Source organism: Bactrocera dorsalis, chromosome 2 (genome assembly GCF_023373825.1).
Source record: "Bactrocera dorsalis isolate Fly_Bdor chromosome 2, ASM2337382v1, whole genome shotgun sequence".
NCBI classification, from domain to species: Eukaryota; Metazoa; Arthropoda; class Insecta; order Diptera; family Tephritidae; genus Bactrocera; species Bactrocera dorsalis.
This window is the reverse complement of record NC_064304.1, coordinates 73,868,091-73,892,614: the sequence shown is the minus strand read 5'-3', so window position 1 is coordinate 73,892,614 and position 24,524 is coordinate 73,868,091. Positions and strand designations below refer to the sequence as shown.

Below are 24,524 nucleotides of genomic sequence, written 5' to 3'. Positions count from 1 at the left end.
ATGACGAGCTTGCGCGATAATTATTTTGGGTACTAAAAGTTATGATATCCACTTCACCATCACACAAAATATTAATATAAACATACATGTATGTCTGTTTACATACATACATACATGTACACTTAAACATACCTACGTCATAAATTAAAATAAACTAAGTTCTTTTATTGTTTTCCACTTAATTGTGCATAAGAGGCATCGAACTCTTTAATTTTATTTATTTGTTTATAAAATAGTCAAAATTGCATTGACAATATTTGTAACCAAAATTCTAAAGAATTTTAAGTGCATTTCCGCTTTGCTTCAAGTATGTCTTTACGATCGACATTCTTAAGAGGCGTTGCACTTATTGATTTTGCTAATAAGAATTCTTTGGAATTTTAATTGTATTTTGCTTTCTGTCTTTACTAGCAATTTTGTATTTAAGATTAAGAATTTTTGTAAACTACTTTAGTCATATTCATTGATTCAACAAAGCGGCAGTCATATTCATTGATTCAACAAAGCAGGAGTCATATTCTTTGGCCCAATAAAGTAAGAGTTACATACTCTTAGAAATAAATATAAATATTTAAATAAATGTTTTAATTGGCGACGAGGATGGGATACGCGGAAAAGTTTCTTGGAAGAATCAAGGACTTTGTTTTTATTTCAATAATTAACGCGTACCAAATAAATCTTTACTAAAATCCTTAAAGAATTAAGGTAGTGAACAAACCAACAATTAAAAAAAAAAAAAAACATCAAAGAGAAGAAGAAGACAACATTTACGAAGAATCCTGTATAAAGTGAGTTTCTACAAGAAGAAGACAACAATTACGAAGAATCCTGTATAAAGTGAGTTCCTACAAGAAGAAAACAACATTTACGCAGAATCCGGTATAAAGTGAGTTCCTACAAGAAGAAGACAACATTTACGAAGAATCCTGTATAAAGTGAGTTCCTACAAGAAGAAGACAACATTTCAACATTTACGAAGAATCCTGTATAAAGTGAGTTCCTACAAGAAGAAGACAACATTTACGAAGAATCCTTTATAAAGTGAGTTCCTACAAGAAGAAGACAACATTTACGAAGAGTCCTGTATAAAGTGAGTTCCTACAAGAAGAAGACAATACTTACGAAGAGCTAGGGAAATAATAGAAATAAATTTTCATGTACAGTCGTGGGCGGACATTAAGAATGTCCTTATAAATAACTTTGGAGAAAAATTGAGCGTAGAAGAACTTTATGATAATATGAGAGCAGTAGTATTCAGAACAAACACGACAGAATTTTATAACGAAATAAAAGATAAGCTACGGAGACTAAATAATAAAACCAATTTAATAATGGGAGAAAATACTGGCACATCCGAAATAGCCAGAAATAACATGAAATCAGAGCTTAACATTTTTAAAGGAAAAATTCCCGAACCAATGAAAACTATTTTGACTTGTAGAAATCCAGACACGCTGGAGAAAGCAATGGAAATTCTTTTCCAAGCAGGCTACGCATATAGTGACAACAAGACCAAACAAATCGAAGAAGAGCCACGAAATAGATATTTTAATAAACAAAACTACAAAAATGATCACAGAATTAATTCTAATTCACAAAGACCAAATTCAAATTTTCAAAACAGACATAATTTTAATTCTAATAATCATAATAGACAAAATATCCAATATAAACCTAATTATAATTCGCAAGAAAATTATTTTAGACAAAATTTTCAATATAGGCCTAACAATAACTCAAACCAACAAAGAAACCCTTATAGTTCTTATAATACACCCAATGTAAGTCACCAGCAAAATAATCAACCAGAACCTATGGACGTAAATATTTTCCAAAAACAACCAACATACGAAAATTTTCAATTTCCAGCCTCACGGGAAAATTACCACATATAACAATAAAATCTAAATTAGGCTACTTAAAATTTTTAATTGATACAGGAGCTTCACATTCAATTATTAATCCAGGAAATGCCACCCAAAATGGAATATACCAACGAATGAAATAACTATTAAAACTCTACAACATATAATCAAAATAAATAAAAAGGTTCGTATCCCTCTTTTTGAAGAACTAGGTAGTAAGGACGAATCAATTGAATTTTTTATTTGTAACTTCCATGATTTTTACGACGGATTGATAGGAAATAATATTTTAAAGCCATTAGGAGCAATAATAAACTTAAACGACGACGTAATCATTATAGGTGAAAATAAAATACCAACAAGTGGAACATCATTTTGGAAAACCAGGAATATATCAAGTTGAATTACCAGTAGAGTGCAAAGAAGGATTAGTGTATAAAAACCAAGAATTTTCAAACGATAAAAGTCTAGAAATATTAGAAGGCATATATGAAGCAGATAACTTTAAAATTAACGCTACAATAAATTTTAGTGGAGACACCGCAAAAATAATAAAATTTTCACCTCTTAAAATTGAAAACGCTAATACAAAAAATTTTTGCATATATAATGTAGGAGAGGAAACCCAACAACTTCCAATTTCGGAACAAATAAGAGTTGAACACCTCAATAGCGAAGAAAAGGAAAAAATATTACAGTTAATAAACAAATTTAAAAAAATATTTTGTTCAGAAAATAGCGATTTAACTTTTACCAATGCAATAAAGCATGAAATAAGGACTGAATAACATTCCAATTAATACAAAAACTTATCGATACCCATATATTCATAAGGAAGAAGTGGTAGACAAATTAAAGAAATGTTGAAGGCCGGGATAATCAGACCCAGTCATTCACCATATTCAGCTCCAGTATGGATTGTACCGAAAAAACTGGATGCAAACAAAAAGAAAAAATGGAGATTGGTGGTTGACTATCGTAAGCTAAACGAAGTCACCATTGATGATAAATATCCCATTCCCAACATCGACGAAATTTTGGAGAAATTGGGAAGGTGTCAATATTTTACGACCCTTGATCTTGCTAAAGGCTTCCATCAGATTGAAATAAATGAAAAAGATATTCCAAAAACCGCATTTAGCGTAGAAGGCGGCCACTACGAGTTCCTTCGTATGCCGTTCGGACTAAAAACAGCACCAGCCACTTTTCAAAGGCTGATGAATAATGTCCTAGGTGATTTTATTAATAAAATTTGTCTCGTGTACCTCGATGACATAATAATATTTTCAACCTCACTTCAAGAACATTTGGAATGTATAACAAAAGTATTTAATCGTTTGAAAGAAGTAAATTTAAAAATCCAGTTAGATAAAAGCGAATTTTTGAACAGAGAAACTAGTTTTTTAGGACATATAGTAACTGAATCAGGAATAAAACCAAACCCAGATAAAATTTTATGCGTACAAAAATTTCCATTACCAACAACCCAAAAACAAATTAAACAATTCTTAGGTCTCGCAGGATATTACCGCAAATTTATTAAAGACTACTCGAAAATTGCACGACCAATCACAAAGTATTTAAAGAAAGACGCTAAAACCGATGTTAATGGTATTTCTAATAGTGTGGAAAAGTTGCCTTAGTACTTCCTGATTCCAATGCAACTTTTTGTTTTGAGATCGGATTGCATCTTCAACCAGAATCTCGGCCTTGAAATTTCGGAAATTCGCCTAAAATCGTGAAATTGTCTACCTAGCACCTGAAATACGCATCTCATGGCAAAATGTATAAAACAAAAGTTATTTGTCACGTCATTTGCTACCGAAATGGTATATGTGATCATGGCCGTAGGACGAACCGTTCCCGAGATACGAGCGAAAAGGCGGCGCGCCACAGCGCAAGGTCAAAATTGTTGCAGCTCTCAGCTAACCTGTATTGGTCACCCAGAACCCACCGCGTGGAGGTAGCTGCTCTTCGGGTTCCTCCCAAGCCCAACCCAACCAACCAACCGTATGTCAGGCTTGTTTTAGTCTGAATCTGTGTCAAATTTATTGATAAAATCAGATTTTGTACTAAACTTTGGCACTTGTTGCCTAGATTTCAGTGTAGAGCGTATAAAAAGATCACGAGATTGGGGGCCAATAACTTTAGAAGATGCCTCTGTCACCAGTTTGACGATTCTCTCGACTGCCACGGTGTGAGAGGGGAATTCACTAAATTTCCATACCTCTGCAGTGTCTCCCGACAGCCCTTTTATGAGTTCTTCGTTAGAAACTGAACAAAGAACTGGTGGAACAGTCAAGGTAATAGTCTTCCAGTTAATCATATCGTAATAAGTATTAGCTTTGAAAGGACTTTTCTGTCTAAATTTAAATTTTGAGTTCTGTGTTTTGTTGAGAGAATATAAGTGATAGCACCTGGCGAAATCAACGACAAGAGTGAAGGAACTCGATGAAAAAATATTTATGTGGAGACCAGTCCGAACGTGTCGTATGGCGCAGGGAAATGAATGTGAGTGATAGCACTCGGCGAAATCAACGTCAAGAAGTGTGGCCGCAAGCCGATTTTCACCTTGCGCTGTGGCGCGCCGCCTTTTCGCTCGTATCTCGGGAATGGTTCGTCCTACGGCCATGATCACATATACCATTTCGGTAGCAAATGACGTGACAAATAACTTTTGTTTTATACATTTTGCCATGAGATGCGTATTTCACGTGCTAGGTAGACAATTTCACGATTTTAGGCGAATTTCCGAAATTTCAAGGCCGAGGTTCGGGTTGAAGATGCAATCCGATCTCAAAACAAAAAGTTGCATTGGAATCAGGAAATACTAAGGCAACTTTTCCGCACTATTAGAAATACCGAATCGAAAAAAGTCCGGAATCGACCCACCCTAGGGAGCAGTGTTGTCCTATTTGTTTTGCTAGTAGAACACTTAATGATCATGAGCAAAACTATAGTACTATAGAAAAAGAATTACTGGTAATTGTATGGGCTACTCAACAATTGAGACCATATTTGTTCGGCAGGCGATTTCTGATAGAAACGGATCATAGACCCTTAACGTGGCTATTTTCTATTAAAGAGCCGAATTCTAAACTGGTCCGATGGAGACTTCGTCTACAAGAATATGATTATGAAATAAAATATAAAAAAGGAGTTTTAAATGGTAATGCAGATGCCTTATCAAGAGTTGAAATAAATATTAATGAAGAAACCCAAAATACTGAAATGGATGAAACAGTCGAGATGGCTCAAAATGAAAATATCATTTTAGAAACTAATTACCCAACAAATTTCTATCGACGACAAATAATTTTTAATAAAACTGTATCGGGATCACTAAAAATAAAAAACGAAAATATTTTTAAAAATAAAAGAAAAACAATAACTGCAAAAATATTCGACGAACAAACACTTATCACCATAATAAAAAACCATTTTAATCCTAATAAGACTAATGCCATATTAATTACAGAAGAATCTTTATTTAATATTTTCAATGAAACAGTCAAGAAATTATTTAACAAAAATAGGCAATTCAAAATCATTAGATGTAAAAAGCTACTGGAAGATATCGCAGATGAAAATCAGTTAACAGAAAAAATTGAAAAAGAACACAAACGAAATAATCACAGAGGAATAAATGAAAACTTTGCAGAATTAAAAACAATAATCTATCATCCCCAACTAAGAATACGAATAACCCAATATATAAATAACTGCGATATTTGTAACAAGGAAAAATATGACAGGCGTCCAATCAAACAAGAATATAAAATAATTGAAACTCCTGAGAAACCTGGAGAAATTATCCACGTAGATGTTTTTTATAGTTTACAGAAAACACTATTTTTAACGTTTATCGACAAATTCTCGAAATTTGCACAGGCAATTAAAATGAAAATAGATCTGGGATAGAATTTAAATTAGCCCTAACGCAGTATTTGTCAATAGTAGGAAATATAAAGAAATTGGTTGTAGATAATGAACTAGGTTTTAAAGCTCTACCTCTATTGGAATTTCTTAGAGAACAAGAAATTGAAATACATTACACGTCAAATAATAATCATACATCTAACTCAGATGTAGAGAGGTTACACAACACTATAAATGAACATATTAGAATTCTAAAACATGATCCTAAAAAAGATACAGAAAATACAGAAGAAAAAATATATAAAATAATTATGTTTTATAACAGTACAATCCATTCAAGTACAGGAAAGAAACCAATTAATTTTAGAAATGGAAATATAGGCCCAAGCGAATATCAAATAATTAGAGAACTAATAATAAAGAATAAAGAAAAAGCTATTAATAAACTCAACAAAACACGCGAAAATGTAGAAATTCAGACAGGCCCTGTTTATTTAAAGGATGAAAGAGGAGGTAAAAACCATTCTAAATTTCGAAAAATAACCGTCACCGGATTAGATAATGAACACGTTATAATAGATCGAGGACATAAATATTACAAATCACACATTAAAAGAAATAAAAAATTTCAAAATTTAAATAACGTAATACCTCAAAACTCCTAATATATCACCTTTTCAGATGATTTCTCTTATATTACTTTACGCATCAGTGCTACTCGACACATTTTCAGATTAATAATGATATCAACTTGTTAATAGACCACTTAAATGAAATAGGACACGTCATTTTTAATTCAAAACTAGGAATAATTCCATCAGACATATTGACAACTGAAGAATTCAATTTTATTAACCAAACAGAATCTTACCTACACACAAAAGTATCCGTTACATATAAAGAAAAGTTAGTAGTTTTGACATTGAGCATCCCAAAATTTTTAAATGAAACATTCGCTGAAGTTGTATTTGAACCACTACCAAACATCCAAAATAAAACTGTAGTTTTAAACGAAAATACTGTCTTAATATATAAAAATGAAATATATGAACCGAACACTTTAGAATATAAGAAATTAACAAAAATAAATGATAACTGCTTAACAAACATTGTAAAAAATTTAGAACCTAATTGTAATATGACTACAATGAAAAACCAAGAAGAAAAGGAAATTTATCCAGGCTTACTTATATTTAAGAATTACCATGATAAAATTATTACCAATTGTAAAAAACCACGAATATTTGAAAATTTAAAAACATTTTTGATAAAATATGAAAATTGCTTTGTAGAAACTAATTTAAAAATCTATGAAAACTATAAAATAAATGTAAAAGAAATGTTTATCCTAAACAAACTAGCATTAAGAGTTAAAGAAAATAATATATCACTCCCGAATTTAAATCTTAACGAAATACATTTTAACGAAACAATAAAGGCTGTAAAACATAATCTTTCTAGAAATGCTATAATAAACACTGGGAGTAATATAGGAATTCTAATTATTTTTATCTGTACTATTATTATAATCTGTATAAAAAACAATAACAGAACTTATGTAATCTCTTCGTCGGAGCCTCAGGCTAACGGTGGGGGAGTTCTGATATCCACTTCACCATCACACAAAATATTAATATAAACATACATGTATGTCTGTTTACATACATACATACATGTACACTTAAACATACCTACGTCATAAATTAAAATAAACTAAGTTCTTTTATTGTTTTCCACTTAATTGTGCATAAGAGGCATCGAACTCTTTAATTTTATTTATTTGTTTATAAAATAGTCAAAATTGCATTGACAATATTTGTAACTAAAATTCTAAAGAATTTTAAGTGCATTTCCGCTTTGCTTCAAGTATGTCTTTACGATCGACATTCTTAAGAGGCGTTGCACTTATTGATTTTGCTAATAAGAATTCTTTGGAATTTTAATTGTATTTTGCTTTCTGTCTTTACTAGCAATTTTGTATTTAAGATTAAGAATTTTTGTAAACTACTTTAGTCATATTCATTGATTCAACAAAGCAGGAGTCATATTCTTTGGCCCAATAAAGTAAGAGTTACATACTCTTAGAAATAATAATAAATATTTAAATAAATGTTTTAATTACTAAACTCGCGGGCCCCCCTAAAACAAGCAGTTAGTTTGTAGTGCACTTAGCTTGGTGTTGCCTATTTTATTCATAATTTCTTAACTAACTACTTTTTACAATCCAATTTTACAACTCTACTAATTACACTATGAGAATGATTGCTTACTTGCTATAACTAAGATAGTTTTGTTACACTAATCAGCTTATCTCTTATCGTGTGTTATTTTCTTAGGTTATTTTCTGCTGGAAAACCACATTCTTCAATCAAGCCACGAGAAAATTGATAGGGTATTTTAAAAATAACTTGTGGACATTTTTCAGTTCTATTTTACTTTTAGACCCTTGGTTCACGTATATGTGTATTAATATTATAAAAAAAAAATTGACTCATAACGTAGATAATTAATTAACATTTTTCAAAAGTCATTTAACGTGATAAAAAATATTTATAAAAAATATTTTTTTATAATACTAGTAGAATTATAAATTATAGTGTGGTTAGCTAGAACAGAAGAATATTTTTTGCGCACTATTTTGAAATAAAAACGAATTAAAGGAAACCCATGGTGGTCAATGAGGAGGTATGCAATCTCAATTCTATAAAACATCGGTCGGTTGGTTTTATACTTTATATCTCTGAACCTTGTACATCTTTTCCCAGTAATTGTAATTGCCAAAAATATATAAAAATGGCTAAATTCCCCCATCCCAAATACAACCATTAAAATGATTTTCGACTAAAATTTACGTACGTTGGTTAGGGTTACCAGATGTACTGATTTTATCAGTACGCGTACTGATTTTTAGACCCCCTTACTGATATACGAGTACTTTTTCAATGAAGTGTACTGATTTTCGGCGCAAACGCCTTTTTTCGCTAATTTATCCAATTTTATTGGATACACACACGCGCACGTTCGATAAACGCAACGAACGATTTTTAAATCGGATGAAAAGAGACAAAATATATTGATCGTTATCGAGACATTCGATACTGTTATTCACAGCCACCACCATTGTCAACAACGTTTATTATATAGTGTTTTCGTTTAATTTATGTACATACTTGTCGAACGAAAACGGATGTGAATGTAATTGGAATTCGTTGACGTTCCCATGTTATCGGTAAGGGTACAGACCAAGACTTGTGAGGTTATAAATATGATGTGAAATGAAATTATTTCGAAAATTAAATTAATTTTGCAGATAATATTTTGAGTACTTGCAGTTATCAATGGCAACTGAAGCAAAAAAGAAAAGAAAAGGCAATTATGCTTTTACGTTCGATTTGCAAAAACATTTCCCTTGCTTTGTACAGGGCAAAACCGAGCAAGAAGTGAAGTGTGTAGTTTGTTCTTCTTCCCTTTCTTTTGCCCATGGCGATGGGTATACTTTCTAATTTCTTCTCTAACATATATAATATTTGTTTTTCATGCCGTATACAGTATGACATGAAAAAAAATATTGTTGATGTATATAAAAAAAAATTCTTGAATGTGTCTAAAAACTGTATTAGATTTTTTTCTCGCTTGTATTATAGTTGATTGAATGCAAGTTTTTCTGTCTTCTCAATCTTTTTTCTATGAACTGTAATAATTTTAATTTTAAATGAATCTATATATAATCTATAATTATGCTTGATAAATGAAATTTGCCAGCTGATAGTTGTTTAAATGTTTCAATTGTTTTAGGAGTTTATGATTTAAGAAAACACGTCAACTCAGAGAAACACAAAAAAAAACGTGAGAATCTCTTCAACATCGCAATCCTTGGATTCTTTCAAGGTCACGAAATCATCTCGAATGGCACTTAAAGTCTGGGCTGCAGAAGGAACTCTGGCATTCTACACTGTAAAACACCACTCTGGTTATATTGTAATGGATTGTACTGTACCTCTTCTTCGTACGTTATTCGTAGATTCTGAAATAGCCAAACAATTGTCTTGTGCGAGAACAAAAACTGAGATGATGTACAAAAACTTTAGAAGGAATTCAGTTCATAAGTTTGAGCACAGATGCTTCTAATCATAGTCGTCATAAGTTTTTCCCCATTGTTACCCAATACTTTGATTTTAAAAATAGGGGTATTCAAGTGAAATTGCTGGATTTACAAGAAACAAATAACGAGAAGGCTGAAACGATTACAAATTTGATTAAAAGCGTTCGCGAGACACAAAATTTTACTGAAAAATTTACAGCTTGTGTAACAGATAACGCTCCAATCAATTTTGGTGGCTTGAATCGCAAGGGGTCTAACAATGTGTTGGCCCTACTCAAAGAAAAAGTAAATTCTCGTGTCATTGGTGTTGGGTGCCCTGCTCATATTCTTCATAATTGTGCCCAGCATGGATTAGATCAATTCGGAAAATATGATATTGATGCCCTCGTTTTTAAACTGTTCAAGCATTTCTCGGTGTACACTGTCAAAACAGCTGAATTGAAAGAATTCCGTGAGTTCGTTGATGTTCAATATCAACCTTTATTTTCACTCAGCAAGACTCGATAGCTTAGTTTGTTTCCTGCAGTGGAACGAATTCTCAAACTGTTCTCAGTATTAAAATTAAAATTTCTTTTCTGATGATTTGCCTGAAAGCTATCTTTTGTTTGTCCACTCATTTATGTTCATTTTTCAATGTAAAATACCATCAATAGAAAGCGAAGGCAACAGTGTTCTTGAAATTAATTCTATTATTGAATCCGTTGCTAATTCCTTGCGCGAGAGAATCAAGCACAAGTTTTTGCCTCTTACTCTACTTTCAAATCTTGACACTTTGAAATCAGAAGGAAAAGAAAAGGAATGCCTTGATTTCCATGAAAGAACCGTCAGTGTTTATCAGGAAGCTCTTGAATACTTGTTGAAATGGACTTCATCTTTGTCCGAATTAAAAGTTTTCCAATGGTTGAAATTTGATCGCACATCAAAAGAAGTTCAATATGAAAAAGTTGTGCAAACAATGCAGCTTCTTGAGTCAAAAAACGTTCATATCCATGAAGAGAAGATAATTGATCAATTTGTGAATTTGAACAATTTTATAGAAAAGAAAAAAGAGAATGACGAGGATTCTATAAAATTGTTTTCACAAACTTCAAATGACCAGATTTGTGCATTTTATAAAGCGAATTCAAACATTGATTCCTTCTCTGAAATTTTGAAAATTGCGCAGTACTTTTTTTCTATTCCCTGAAATAATGCTAATTGTGAAAGAATTTTATCTCTCATCAATATTCAATGGAGTGATGAACGCAATCGCAACATGATTGTCACTGAATATAATTATAAAAATATGTCATGCAACGATTTCCATAAGTATATAATGAAAACTGAAAATGTTGATATGCTAAAAGCTATCGGCAATGCCAAAAAATAAAATGTAAAGTGTACGATGCTGGAAGATAATTAAATTCTACCTATTTGAGACGCTGGAATTTGTGGTCTATCTGTACCCTGCTCCTTTTCTTTTTACTTTTTTTTTTGCTTTTTTGATGGAGACATACTGATTTTTCCCTGGACCGATCTGGTAACCCTAACGTAGGTCAATATACATACAGTGGCGGACAAAAGTCTACATACACCCCCTATTTCCATTGATATGAGAGTACAAAAAGTTTTTAGAAAAATTTATTTATACGGTTTTATTCTAATATTTATTATAATAACAATTAACTAAAAAAAATCATTATTTAACATAAAGCAACAAATTTATGGAAGAAAAACTCAAAAATTGCTTTGACAAAAGTCTACATACAGTTCAAATCTCATACTTTGTACATTGTTATATTAACAGTAAGGTAACGTTAGACTTTTTCTTTTATTTCAATTAGGCCATTAGGCTCCGCGAAATGAAATAGCAATTGATGTAAGAAATTTGGTGATAAAAGAAAGAAAAGAAAAAAAATTATATGGTGAAATTTCTAAAACTTTAAACTTGAGTCGAGCAACAGTACAGACAATTCTAAAAAACTTTAAAAATAATGGTTCCAACGAAAATAAACCGCGCAGTGGACGCCCAAAAAAACAATCTTGTAGAGACGTCAGCATGATTCTCAACGAAGTAGACCGAAATCCAAAAGTAAATGCTCCAAATATAGCCGAACGCATAGTAAGTACGTCACAAATGAGTATCCAATAGAGATGAGCGATATTGCGATTTTTAAATCACTGTGATTTCAGTGATTGCTATTTTTAAATCACTGTGCTTTTATATTGCTATTGCGATCGCAACTAAGTCGACGTTCAAACGTCGTTGTTGTTGTTGTAGCGGCAGATTCTGCCAATTTGACACTGTTTGGCCGAATAAAAGTCCGGGTCTGTTCCACTTACCACTTACGTAGGTTTTCCGCCTTTCTTTTCACTACATTTTCGCAAATATTGGAGCGGTTCGGCTACCTGACACTTAGAGCGTATTGCATAGTTCATTTATATGTTGGTATGATGCTTTCACACATTTCTTAGAAGGAATTACCATTAGTGTGGTTGATAATTTGTTTGTTTAGAATACCCGCTTTTAATATTTTCAAGACCAAATAATTAACGCGAGTTTCCTAATCTTTGGGAAAATATTAAAAACCCGTAATTTTTTTATTCCATCATTTTTTCTGAAATTAATTAGTTACAATTCTTGTTTTCATCACAAAATGCTTTATATAAGAACGTTACACTCAAAACTTCAAACCGCTATGACGAAAAATAGCATATACGATATATACAATACCCTGAAGAAAGTTGTTACTTTTCTGCTATTTGCTATTGTGATCGTAATTCACAGGTTCGAACTGCTATCGTAAATCACAGGTTCGAACTGCGATCACAGTTTCGAACTGCGATCACAATTCACTGGTTCGAACTGCGATCACAGTTTCGAACTGCGATTGCAATCGCAGTTCATAGAAGCGAACTGCTATTTATAAAAAGTGATCGCAGTTGCGATTTGCGATTTTTCAATCACAGTGAAAAAATCACCGGTAGTGAAATATCGCTCATCACTAGTATCCAACCAAGAACAATAAAAAAAACTCTAAACGATAACGGATTCCACAGTAGAACACCACGGAAGAAACCTTTTATTTCTGAAAAAATCGGAAACTTCGTTTAAAGTTCGCCAAAAAACACAAAGAAAAGGAAACGGATTTTTGGAAAAAAGTTTCATTTACAGATGATTCTAAATTCACCCTTTTTGGTAGTGAAGAAAGGGCTAAAATTTGAAGGAAAACTAACGCCACGCTTGAACCGAAGAACGTAGTATCAATTGTGAAGCTCGGTGGCGGCAGCGTAATGGTTTGGGGAGCTGTTGCGGCCTCTGGAGTTAGAAATTCGGACTTTATTGAAGGTGAAATGGACGGTTATAAGTATAAGTCTCTATTGGAACATACTTCGAAGCCTTTGGTGGATAATTTAGGCCTCGGTTCCAGTTGGATATTTCAACAAGATAACGATCCGATGCATGCGGCGCAAATTGTTAAGGACTGGTTGCTTTATTATACTCCAAGGCAATTAAATACACCACCTCAAAGTCTAAATATGAATATTATTGAACACGTCTAGGAGATTTTGGAGCGTAGAATTAGAAAGCACCAAGTTTCTAGCTCTGCTATACTCTAAGAGCGCATATTGGAACCTTGGAACAGCATTACATCTGAAGCGTTGACAAATTTAGCAGAATCAATGCCACGGCATCTTCAAGCAGTTATAGATACCAATGGGGACCCAACTAAATACTAAAACGTCTTAATAACTAGCATTTTGTACAGTTTTTCGCACTGAACTAAGATATTTTTGTACTGTATGTAGACTTTTGTCAACACAATATTTGAGTTTTTATTCCATAAATTTGTAGTTTTATATTAATTAACGGATTTTTTAAGTTTATTGTTATTAGAAAGAAGATTGGAATAAAACTGTATCAACACATTTTTCTAAAAAGTTTTTGTACTCTCACATCGAAGAAAACAGGGGGTGTATGTAGACTTTTGTCCGCCACTGTACATATGTAACATTTCAATGTTTTAATGGTAAGAATTTTAATATAGCACGGAATATAAATTAAATCGATCTTTGACCTTGGTGTAAATTGAATTTTTTAATACGCTTTTATTAGCTACACTTGTATTTATGTTTGTTTGTTTGTAACTCTTTTAAGTGGTACTGAAACCTAGAATATTTGAGCGACACTGTAGGAAGGCGATAGTAAGTTTAAGCACCTCACCAAAAAGATGCGCTTACAAGTATGCAACAGCTATATACAACTAGTTTTGGTAACATTTGAATAGCATATGCATATACTGAAACATATGTATGTATATTTCTAAAGAAAGTATACTTTATATAGATATATGCAGTTATAACCGCGCACCAGAAGAAATATCACGAACACGTAATTAAGTGTTAAAGCAGGATTCCGCGAAAACAGATTCACTATTCTTTTTCTTATCTTTATTGTTAAATTTTCCTATCGAAGCTTTTTCTGGTAAATCATCGACATTTTTAGTCACTACATACATATATATCGCTGTATCCACTTCTGTACAAATGCCTTCGACTTTCTCATATGTTTGACAGCCGCTGGTTGCGACATTTTGGGACCTTTCGGGTGTATGCAAAAGAACACAGCTTAGCACTCATGGCGTTTAACGTCATTCTCTTTCAAAACATCAATGACAACTGAACCTTTGTTGACAATGCATCAAGGACAAAGCTTCCATCTATCAGCTCGCTAAGGAATTAGAGCGAAGTCTTTCATTAACTGTCGGGAAAGCCGACCACGCTCTTACTTGACAGACTGTACGAGGTGTGTTCAAAAAGTATCGCGAATTTTGTGTTTTTTTCAAAAATTATTTATTTATTCATGAATATCTATTTTTTCCCCTTCAAAGTAATCCCCATGAGCTATTATACACTTGTGCCAACGGTTTTTCCAATCTTCGAAGCATTTCAAAAAATCATTTTATTTTATCTTCTTCAGCTTCTCCTTCGATGCTGTCTTTATCTCGTCAAGAGAAGCGTAACATCGTCCTTTCATGGGCCTCTTCAGTTTAGGGAACAAGAAAAACTCACAGGGGGCCAAATCTGGGGAATACGGTGGCTGCGGCATCATTAGTGTGTTGTTTTTGGCCAAAAAGTCGCGCACAAGCAACAATGTGTGAGCAGGGGCGTTATCGTGGCGCAAAAGCCAATATTTGTTCTTCCACAAATCCAAATTGCGCATAACTTGCAGGTAATATTCCTTATTGACCGTTCTTCCTTGCGGCAAGAACTCATGATGCACCACGCCCCTTCAATCGAAGAAAACTGTCAGTTACGATTCGCGATACTTTTTGAACACCTCGTATATCACTGATAAATGATAGTGTTTTGATTTCAATTTGAATCGCATTTACATACATATCTGCAGGATAGAAGCGTATGAAAGTTTTAAATGACGAAAGGTGTGATTAACATATATGTACATATATATTACACTGGGGAACACAATTTTTGTTGTCTTTGATTTAATACAGGGTAGGCCATTTAAAGTTGACCCATCTGGCAACGCTGTAACTTTTAACAGCGCTGACAAATCGGCTAATGTCATACCGCGTTAGAAGCGTCATTCGAAGACAATTTATACCATGGAACAGTACACTCCAAAAGAACGCGCTGAAATTGTTCAGCTTTGTATTCAAAATGACTTTTCAATTGTGTTAACTCAACGCGAAAACTCATCATGTCAGACGAGGCACATTTCTCGTTGAATGGAGGCGTAAACAAGCAAAATTGCCGATTTTATGCCACCGAAAATCCTCAATTAATTGAAGAACAGCCTCTTTACGACCAAAAAGTAACAGTTTGGTGCGGTGTTTGCGCGAATATGATCATCGGACCGTATTTTTTCGAAGACGATGATGGAGCCACGACAACAGTCAATGGTGAGCGTTATCGAGCCATGATAACGGATTTTGTGATACCCATTATTCGCGAAAATGACATGGATAACTTCTGGTTTCAACAGGACGGGGCTACATGCCATACAGCTCGACCAACAATCAATTTATTGCGACCATTTTTCCCCGGGCGATTGATATCGAAAAATGGTGATGTTGACTGGCCACCGAGATCACCAGATTTGACGCCACCAGACTTTTATTTGTGGGGTTATTTGAAATCCAAGGTATACGCTAATAAGCCAAAGACCTTAGCTCAACTGAAAGCCAACATTCGACGTGAAACAGCCGCCATATCATCCGAAACATTGGACAAAGTCATGGAAAATGTCGAAAAAAGAGTGCATTTAGCTGTCAAAGCTAAAGGTGCCCATTTACGCGATCTAATTTTTAAATATTAGCTGAAACAAATCCCCTTGGACCAAAATAAATTATTTTTGAAATGAACAAAAAACATTGTTTTCTTTTGTTCTTTTTTTTTAGAAACAAATGGGTCAACTTTAAATGGCCTACCCTGTACTTGTTTTTGAGTCACTTTTGGCCTCTGAATCCAAAAATAACCTCGTTTTTGGTCTAGCACATCAACTTTTTAAGCTACAGAATACCCTCTTTCTCCCAATAGTCATATAAAATATTCTTACGAAACAAAGTAAAGATGAAACATTATACTGAATATACTGTTCACAAATTGTAATTTAATTTGAACAAATGCTATTAAATCACATTTTTTGTAAAGTGAAATTGTCATTGTAGAAGGGATAACATGGTTTTCTCAAACCCGGAAATCAATATCACGGTAAAAATTTTCTCTTATAACTCTTTCTGGAGTGTTCAGTTTGTGGACAATCTCGCTTGATGGTCCAACAATAGTCAGCCATCATGTGCTCATCCCATCTTCCCTGATACCGAACCTCCATGGTTTGTAGGTCTTGGTGGAAACGCTCTCCCTGCTCATCACTGACTGCACCAAGGTTTGTGGGGAAATTGGCGAGATGACTATGTAGAAAATGCAATTTGATGCTCATATTGCAACCTAGCCTTTTGAAACTCTCCAAGAGTTGGTTGACAATGTCAATCTAGTTCTCTGCTCTAGTATTTCCAAGAAAATCTTTGATAATAGTTTTGAATGCCAACCAAGCTTTCTTTTGGAGTTCTGTCATTGTTTCGATGAAATGTTCATCTTTAACGAGTTGCCGAATCTGTGGACCATTAAATACACCAGCCTTTATATTTTCAAAAGACAGTCCAGGAAATGCCAAAGTTAAATACTTGAAACAGTCCCCTTTAGAGGACAAAGTTTTAACAAACTGTTTCATGAGCCCAAGATTTATATGTAGATATGGGAATACAATGTTCTTCCTGTTGACAAGTGGTTGATGTAGAATGTTCGGATCACCAGGTTTTAGCTCAGATCTTGGCGGCCAATTCGACTGCACCCAATGCTTCTCACGAGCTCTGCTGTCCCACATACACAAAAAACAGGGATACTTTGGGTATCCTCGTTGCTGACCAAGAAGGAAGCAGACCATTTTAAGGTCAACACAGATGATCCACTTATGCATGTCATATTGCAGTAAATCAATTACTCTCTTTATGTCTTCATATGCTTCTTGTAAACGAACAGAATGGCCGATTGGAACTGCACCAAAGACAGTTCCATTGTGCAATAGTACACACTTCAAGCTCCTCTTTGAGCTGTCTGTGAAAAGTCTCCATTCAGTTGCGTTATATGTTGGAATTCCTAACACATTCATCAAACCTTACAGCAATAAACAAATCCTGAGTCATTTCGAAAGTATGGCAGAAATTCACTTTCTCTGGATCGAAAGTAGGATACCGTAGCTCCTTTTTCACGCAAGTTCTTCTCATACAGTCTGGATGCCATCAGCTATGAAGCTTTTTTGGATAGTCCCAAATCTCGTGCCAAATCATTCAACTCATTCTGATCAAATCCCTTTCGAGCAGAGTCGTCTTCAATTTCACAGTCTTCATCTTGGAGTCACTTGAATCATCATCACAAACGCTTTCTTGTATTTCTGATAGGGGCAGTTCTTCGAAAACTGGCACTGGGATTTCAGCTGAATGAGGCACTGGGCGTATAGCCGATAGTAAACTAGGATACTCTGTCTTACATTTATTTTTTTTTTTTGTTAAAACCTGACGTTTTCGCCATACAGAAATAACAGTCACTTGAATGATCTCTTGGCTCTCGCCAACTCATTGGTATACCAAATGGCATTTTATCACGTGTTCCCTTAGTCCACATTCGTAAACTCTCGACACACTGCTTGCACACCTTGTGAGGGGCCCAAGCTTTATCCTGATTACCGATTTTCATTTTAAAATAGGCTAAATAGGCTTGCCTGACAAATGGACTAATGTTTCTCCTTTGACTTGGAATAGTAAAACTGACACAAATATAGCAAAACGAATCAGCACTGTTTATACACTTTCGACGTGAAATGCCAGAGACAGACATGATCTAAAGGAAAGAGAAGTTGTTCTCAGAAATAAATGTAAAAAAAATCCTTGTTTAAAAAACCGGACGTAACGTATGAGCACAAACAACGTCTCACCACACAATGTAAAATCGAAAGCAACAAAAATTTTGTTTCACATTGTTCCCCAGTATTATTATTGTAATACACTAAATTTTTCTATGATATTATGATGGTATATCATATATGAACATACAGCGCACGTTCGCTATTGTGAACACTCTATAGTTCGAACACCCCATAATGTGAACAGACTTTTTTATGCATTGACTACTCTATAATGTGAACAAACCCAAAAGGCTCTATAATATGAACAAAAGACGTTAAAGTATTTGAATGTGGTTTACACAGATCTCAGCTAATTCTGAATTTGGGGAATTCCCTAGTTGTAGAATAAGACTCTCATTTGTATTGCATGTACTGCGTAGAATACTTCAGTTGCAATTTTGTATTCGCGTGGAGTGTTTCGTTTTAGATTTTCTGTTAAAAATGAATTCTAAAAAACACACGTTTTTGACATTGAAGCAAAAAGCTGATATTCTCGATTCTTTAAAAAGAGGCTCATCTATGACGTTCTTAGCAAAGAAATATAATGTTGCTAAATCAACAATTTGTGGAATCAAAGCAAAAAAACAAGGGATTTTAATGTTCGTGAACAACACATACTCGGGACCTGGACAAAGAAGAACTCTGCGTCCTTTAGAGCTGCCCAAAATGGCGAAAGCTCTTTACCGTTGGTTTATCAAAATGCGGAATAAAAACTGTCCAGTAAGTGCCTTAATGTTGAAAGAAAAGGCCAAAGTACTGCATGCACAAGGAAAGAAAAATGAACAATCAACGCTAGTGATGGATGGCTTCAAGGATTTAAAAAAAGGTACGGTATTCGACTGCTGCAAATATCAGGCGAAAAACTATCTTCGCTGCCTCAGTTCGTGGATCCATTTAGGGAAAAACTTAGAGCTAAAATGGCCGAACTGGAGCTGTGTAACGACCAGTTATATTATGCTGATGAGTCAGGCTTATTCTGGAAACTTCTGCCAGAAAAAACGTACGTGTCCAGCATGGAAAAGAGAGCCCCAGGCGTTAAGTCGGAAAACCAGCGAATTCCGTTTTTATGTTGCTCAAACGCCACTGGATCTCATAAACTGAAACTTTTGGTAATTGGAAAGGCGAAGAATCCACGCTGCTTTAAAAACTTTCAATGCCCCGCAGACTATAAGAGCTCAAAATCCGCCTGGATATCGTCGGCTGTTTTCAAGGAATGGTTTCATGAGTCCTTCGTTCTACATGTGAGGATTTATTTTGTATTTTGTTAAAGGAGAAAGGTTTGCCAATTAAAGCTCTACTCCTAATCGACAACGCTCCTTCTCACCCAAATGAAGCTCAACTGGCATCGGAGGATGGACAAATTTTGGCAATGTTTATGCCACCAAACGTTACTCCCCTCATCCAACCAATGGATCAAAATGCCATAAAGATCACAAAGTCGCATTACAGAAACAGCCTTTTAGCCTCAATAGCAGCTACAAACTCCAATTTACTTGATTCGATGAAAAAAATACTTTACTAAGAGCTAAAAATCTTTTGGATGCCGCTTGGAGTCGTGTCAGCGAAGTAACTAGCTAATTGCTGGAAAAATATTTTAAATTTTACGGCAGATGATGACGATCCCGAAGATAGTGTTCCGCTCGCAGTTTTAAAAGAATGGGGAGCTGAACTTCGCGCCTTGATGAGCATTACCGTCGATCTCCTTAACAGTTTGAATGCTGAGGTTTGTTCGTTTTCGCAGAATCGCACAAAGATAAGTATGCAGGTTATTGAAAAGATTTTCTTATTAACCATTTCAGGCTGAATTAACGCTACCAGAAAAGGATGACTGATTTTTTCAAATAAAACCTAGATTTTGTATAATATGTTTTACGTAAAAATGTATATGTAATGAAAACATGAATAAAATGTGAATTCCAATATATAAATACGTACTATCCTATTCTTTTGGAGCATTCCATTGTGAACACTTTCGATAATGTGAACTGCCTTGGTTTTAATTAGGTCAGATTATCAAGCATGCGCTGTATTGTATATATGAAATTATATTATATTTTCAAAGATAAGAAATATTTGAGAAATAGCCCTTATTTGTCAATAAATATTACTTTGAAAATAGCATAAATTAATAAAATATTTGCATGTAGACGTATAAAAAAATAAGCAATTCAATTTCATTGAATGCTCAACTATGTTTACTCAATTCTGTTTACTTAATTCTGTTGAAATTTCTCCTTCTGAGGTGGTGAATAGGGTGGGTCGATTCCGGACTTTTTTCGATTCGGTATTTCTAATAGTGCGGAAAAGTTGCCTTAGTACTTCCTGATTCCAATGCAACTTTTTGTTTTGAGATCGGATTGCATCTTCAACCCGAACCTCGGCCTTGAAATTTCGGAAATTCGCCTAAAATCGTGAAATTGATTTCTGGGTGACCAATACAGGTTAGCTGAGAGCTGCAACAATTTTGACCTTGCGCTGTGGCGCGCCGCCTTTTCGCTCGTATCTCGGGAATGGTTCGTCCTACGGCCATGATCACATATACCATTTCGGTAGCAAATGACGTGACAAATAACTTTTGTTTTATACATTTTGCCATGAGATGCGTATTTCACGTGCTATGTAGACAATTTCACGATTTTAGGCGAATTTCCGAAATTTCAAGGCCGAGGTTCGGGTTGAAGATGCAATCCGATCTCAAAACAAAAAGTTGCATTGGAATCAGGAAGTACTAAGGCAACTTTTCCGCACTATTAGAAATACCGAATCGAAAAAAGTCCGGAATCGACCCACCCTACTTTATACCCCTTATAACTTTCAAATTTTATGCACCTATGTAAATGTATTTCTTTAGCTTTGATTCTGGCAAGAGTATGAAATACCCGGTAACACACGAACTTAGCCCTTCCATACTAGTTTTTCAGTTAGATTTTCACATTTTTCGACAAACCATTATATCTGCCAAAATAAATTTGAAATTTATTTTATTTATATTATTTTTTATTATTCCTATAAAATGTTTATATGCGAAAAACATATCAGTTTCAGTTACGTGTTTATCTGTACACCAGTCGATCTTTTTAGAAATGTTGTACAGAACTCCTATTGAACAGAAATGAAACATTTTAATAAAAAGGAAGATTATTCTCCAAAACAATTATCTTCAAAAACTTTGTAACAAAGTACGAATTCAACCCCAAAGTCGAAAATCGTTAAAACTATATGAACGCCATAGTGGAGCAAATGGCAAACCAATTAAAAATTTACTTTTAAAAAACATCTCTGCAGCTTTTTATTTTATTTTTGGTCGTACTCAGATAATACCTGTGGCAAATATTATATAAGGTAACAATGGTACCCTACGGAAAAATATCAAATGTGTGTCACCAAATACCATCACTTTACTACTATTTAATACTATCACATTTCACTGTATTGTTTCAAAAAGCACAGCTAAAACAGGTAATGAAAGTAAATAATAATGTATAATGTAAAATAACTTAAAGTATTAGTAAATAAAATTGAAAATATGATATTTTGTGATATTTATAATTATACCACATATTTGTTTTCGAAATGACCGGCTTTCAAACTTTCTGTTTTTGTTGTTTGACGATTATACATATTTTTTGCATTATTTGAAAAAATATTTACTTCCTTCGTTACTATGTGTATATTTATTGTTTACAATTTTTATACTCTTGTAAGTTTAATTAACAAAATTCACTTAGCTCAAATACTATTAGACCTATTACAGACAGTGTAAAAATGGATGAAAATGGAAGATAACTCCGATCACTTCCCCTATATCGGTACTGATAAGAACTACACGAAGCGCGATAAATTAACAAATAAATTCGCCTAAGACGTGAAATTTTACCACCGTGATGGTAGGACAAATCTTTGTAGGAGACGGTTTAAAAATTGGCAGATGAGAATGGCACCACTCACTTTTAGGTAAACTGACATTTCTCCGGGCTTGCTGGACCGATTTCAATAAAGTTCGGTACGTAGCATTCTTCAAATATTCATATTTCAATGAGTGAATTCGGACTGCAAAAACGCCTACTTTACATGTAACAAAATTTTTAATTCCATCTGACTCTTTCACTTTTCAGCGTCCTAATAAAGAAGCAATTAATGAACGGGATTAAACTTTGCCAGCATCTGACCACTATTTGTATAAATCCAACAAAAACTGTTAATTTCTATATGTGTCACGAACATAGCAACAGAATATTGTAATAGCTGTTTTATAGTATAGTTTCGACTTGTTTGCAACATTAAAATAATTTCAAATTTCTTTTTGAAATTTTGCAAAGGTTACTGATTAACAGTCCTATTCACATTCCCTCACAAAAATCACCACCCTCAGTTTGTGAGGTTTTTGAATTTTGTGTGGCTTATCTTATCTTCTTCTTCTTTACTGGCGTAGACACCGCTTACGCGATTTTAACTGAGTTAACAACAGCGCGCCAATCGTTTCTTCTTTTCGCTACGTGGCGCCAATTGGATATTCCAAGCGAAGCCAGGTCCTTCTCCACTTGGTCCTTCCAACGGAGTCGAGGTCTTCCTTTTCCTCTGCTTTCCCCAGCGGGTACTGCGTCGAATAATTTCAGAGCTGGAGTGCTTTCGTTCATTCGGACAACATGAACTAGCCAGCGTAGCCGCTATCTTTTAATTCGCTGAACTATGTCAATGTCGTCGCATATCTCATACAGCTCATCGTTCCGTCGAATGCGATATTCGCCGTGGCCAACGCGCAAAGGACCATAAATCTTTTACAAAACCTTTCTCTCGAAAACTCGCAACGTCGACTCAGCAAATGTTGTCATCGTCCATGAATCTGCACCATCTAACAGGACGGGAATAATGTGTGACTTATAGAGTTTTAGTTTTGTTCGTCGATAGAGGTATTTACTTCTCAATTGCCCGCTTAGTCCGAAGTAGCATCTGTTGGCAAGATATATCCTGTGTTGGATTTCCAGGCTGTCGTTATTGTTGGTGTTGATGCTGGTTCCTAAATAAAATTACGAAATTATCTACAACAAGTTAGGATTGTCAACAGTGACGTAGGTGCCTAGCAGCGAATGCGACGACTGTTTGTTTGATGACAGGAAATTTTTCATCTTAGCATCGTTCACTACTAGCCCCGTTTTCTTCTCTGTTTTATCCATTCTGGAGAAAGTAGAACTAACGGCGCGGTTGTTACGGGCAACGATGTCAATATTTCGGCATACGCCAGGAGCTGTACACTCTTATAGAAGATTGTACCTTATCGGTTTAGTTCTGCAGCTCGAATTATTTTCTCCAGAAGAAGGTTGAAGAAGTTGAGTTCTTTCTTGATTATGATGGAGCCTTTAGTGTTGCTCAAAGTCAGTTTACACAACCGTATTAGTTTTGCGGGGATACCAAATTCAGACATCGCTGTGTATAGGCAGATACTTTTCATGCTGTTGAAAGCAGCAGTTCTTCGCCGCCGTGTTTGGCCCCCGTTGCTTTGTTGTTCTTCAGACGAGTGATAGCTATTCGCACTTCTTCATGGTCAGGCAATGGAACGTCTGCTCCATCGTACTCGTTTGGGGAATCAGGTTCGCCTTTTCCTGGCGTTATGAATTCGCCGCTATTAAGCAGGATGGAGAAGTGTTCCCACCATAATTTTATTTAATTACTAGATCACTTCCTTGGTTTCTACAAGAGTATGCTCTGGTATTGAAACCTTCTGTTAGTCGTCGCCTCTTTTCGTAGAATTTTCGAGCATTAACCCTGCCGGTCAGCTTGTCAAGCTCTTCATACTCACGGATTTCGGCCTCTTTCTTTCTGTCAGCAAATGCGTCTCGCTTCCCTCTTCAACTCTCGATATCTTTCCACCGCATTCCTCATCGTACCACCTGTTCTTTTGCCTTTTCCGTAAACCAATGCAGTTGTACGTAAGTTGGTGACGAGTGCTCTGAGAGAGTGGAAGTGCATTTCGAGTAGAAAATCGTTCGACTGTCTATCGTGTCTCGTGTCTCGTGTCTCGCCTCAGTCCTTATTCCGTTCATCGCCTTCACTCTAACGAGGATATCAAACAGATGGGACCGAATATTCCAGGTGCGTGCCCTTAAATCGTGGTCCTTATTTCATATGCCATGGTCGTCATCAAAAGGGGGGTCTCTCATTTAACGCTGGTTGTTATTTTTCATTGGGGATGTTTTTTACTGGGCGGGTCCCGAAC

The 24,524-nt window shown here is 34.7% G+C and overlaps 1 protein-coding gene across 5 annotated transcripts in view; it reads left to right on the top strand.

The window, feature by feature from the left end:
* Positions 1 to 24,524, top strand: part of LOC109579350 (trypsin-1) — a 54,318-nt gene that overhangs the window by 11,036 nt on the left and 18,758 nt on the right. The window contains exon 3 of one of the 5 annotated variants that reach the window (XM_049450196.1): positions 22,054 to 22,301. The exons of the other annotated variants lie outside the window; for them this stretch is intronic. Coding sequence (XP_049306153.1) covers positions 22,054 to 22,073 — 20 coding nt within the window. The 3' untranslated portion in view covers positions 22,074 to 22,301. Of the gene's footprint in view, positions 1 to 22,053; positions 22,302 to 24,524 lie in introns of those variants that run through there. 5 annotated transcript variants of the gene reach the window in all.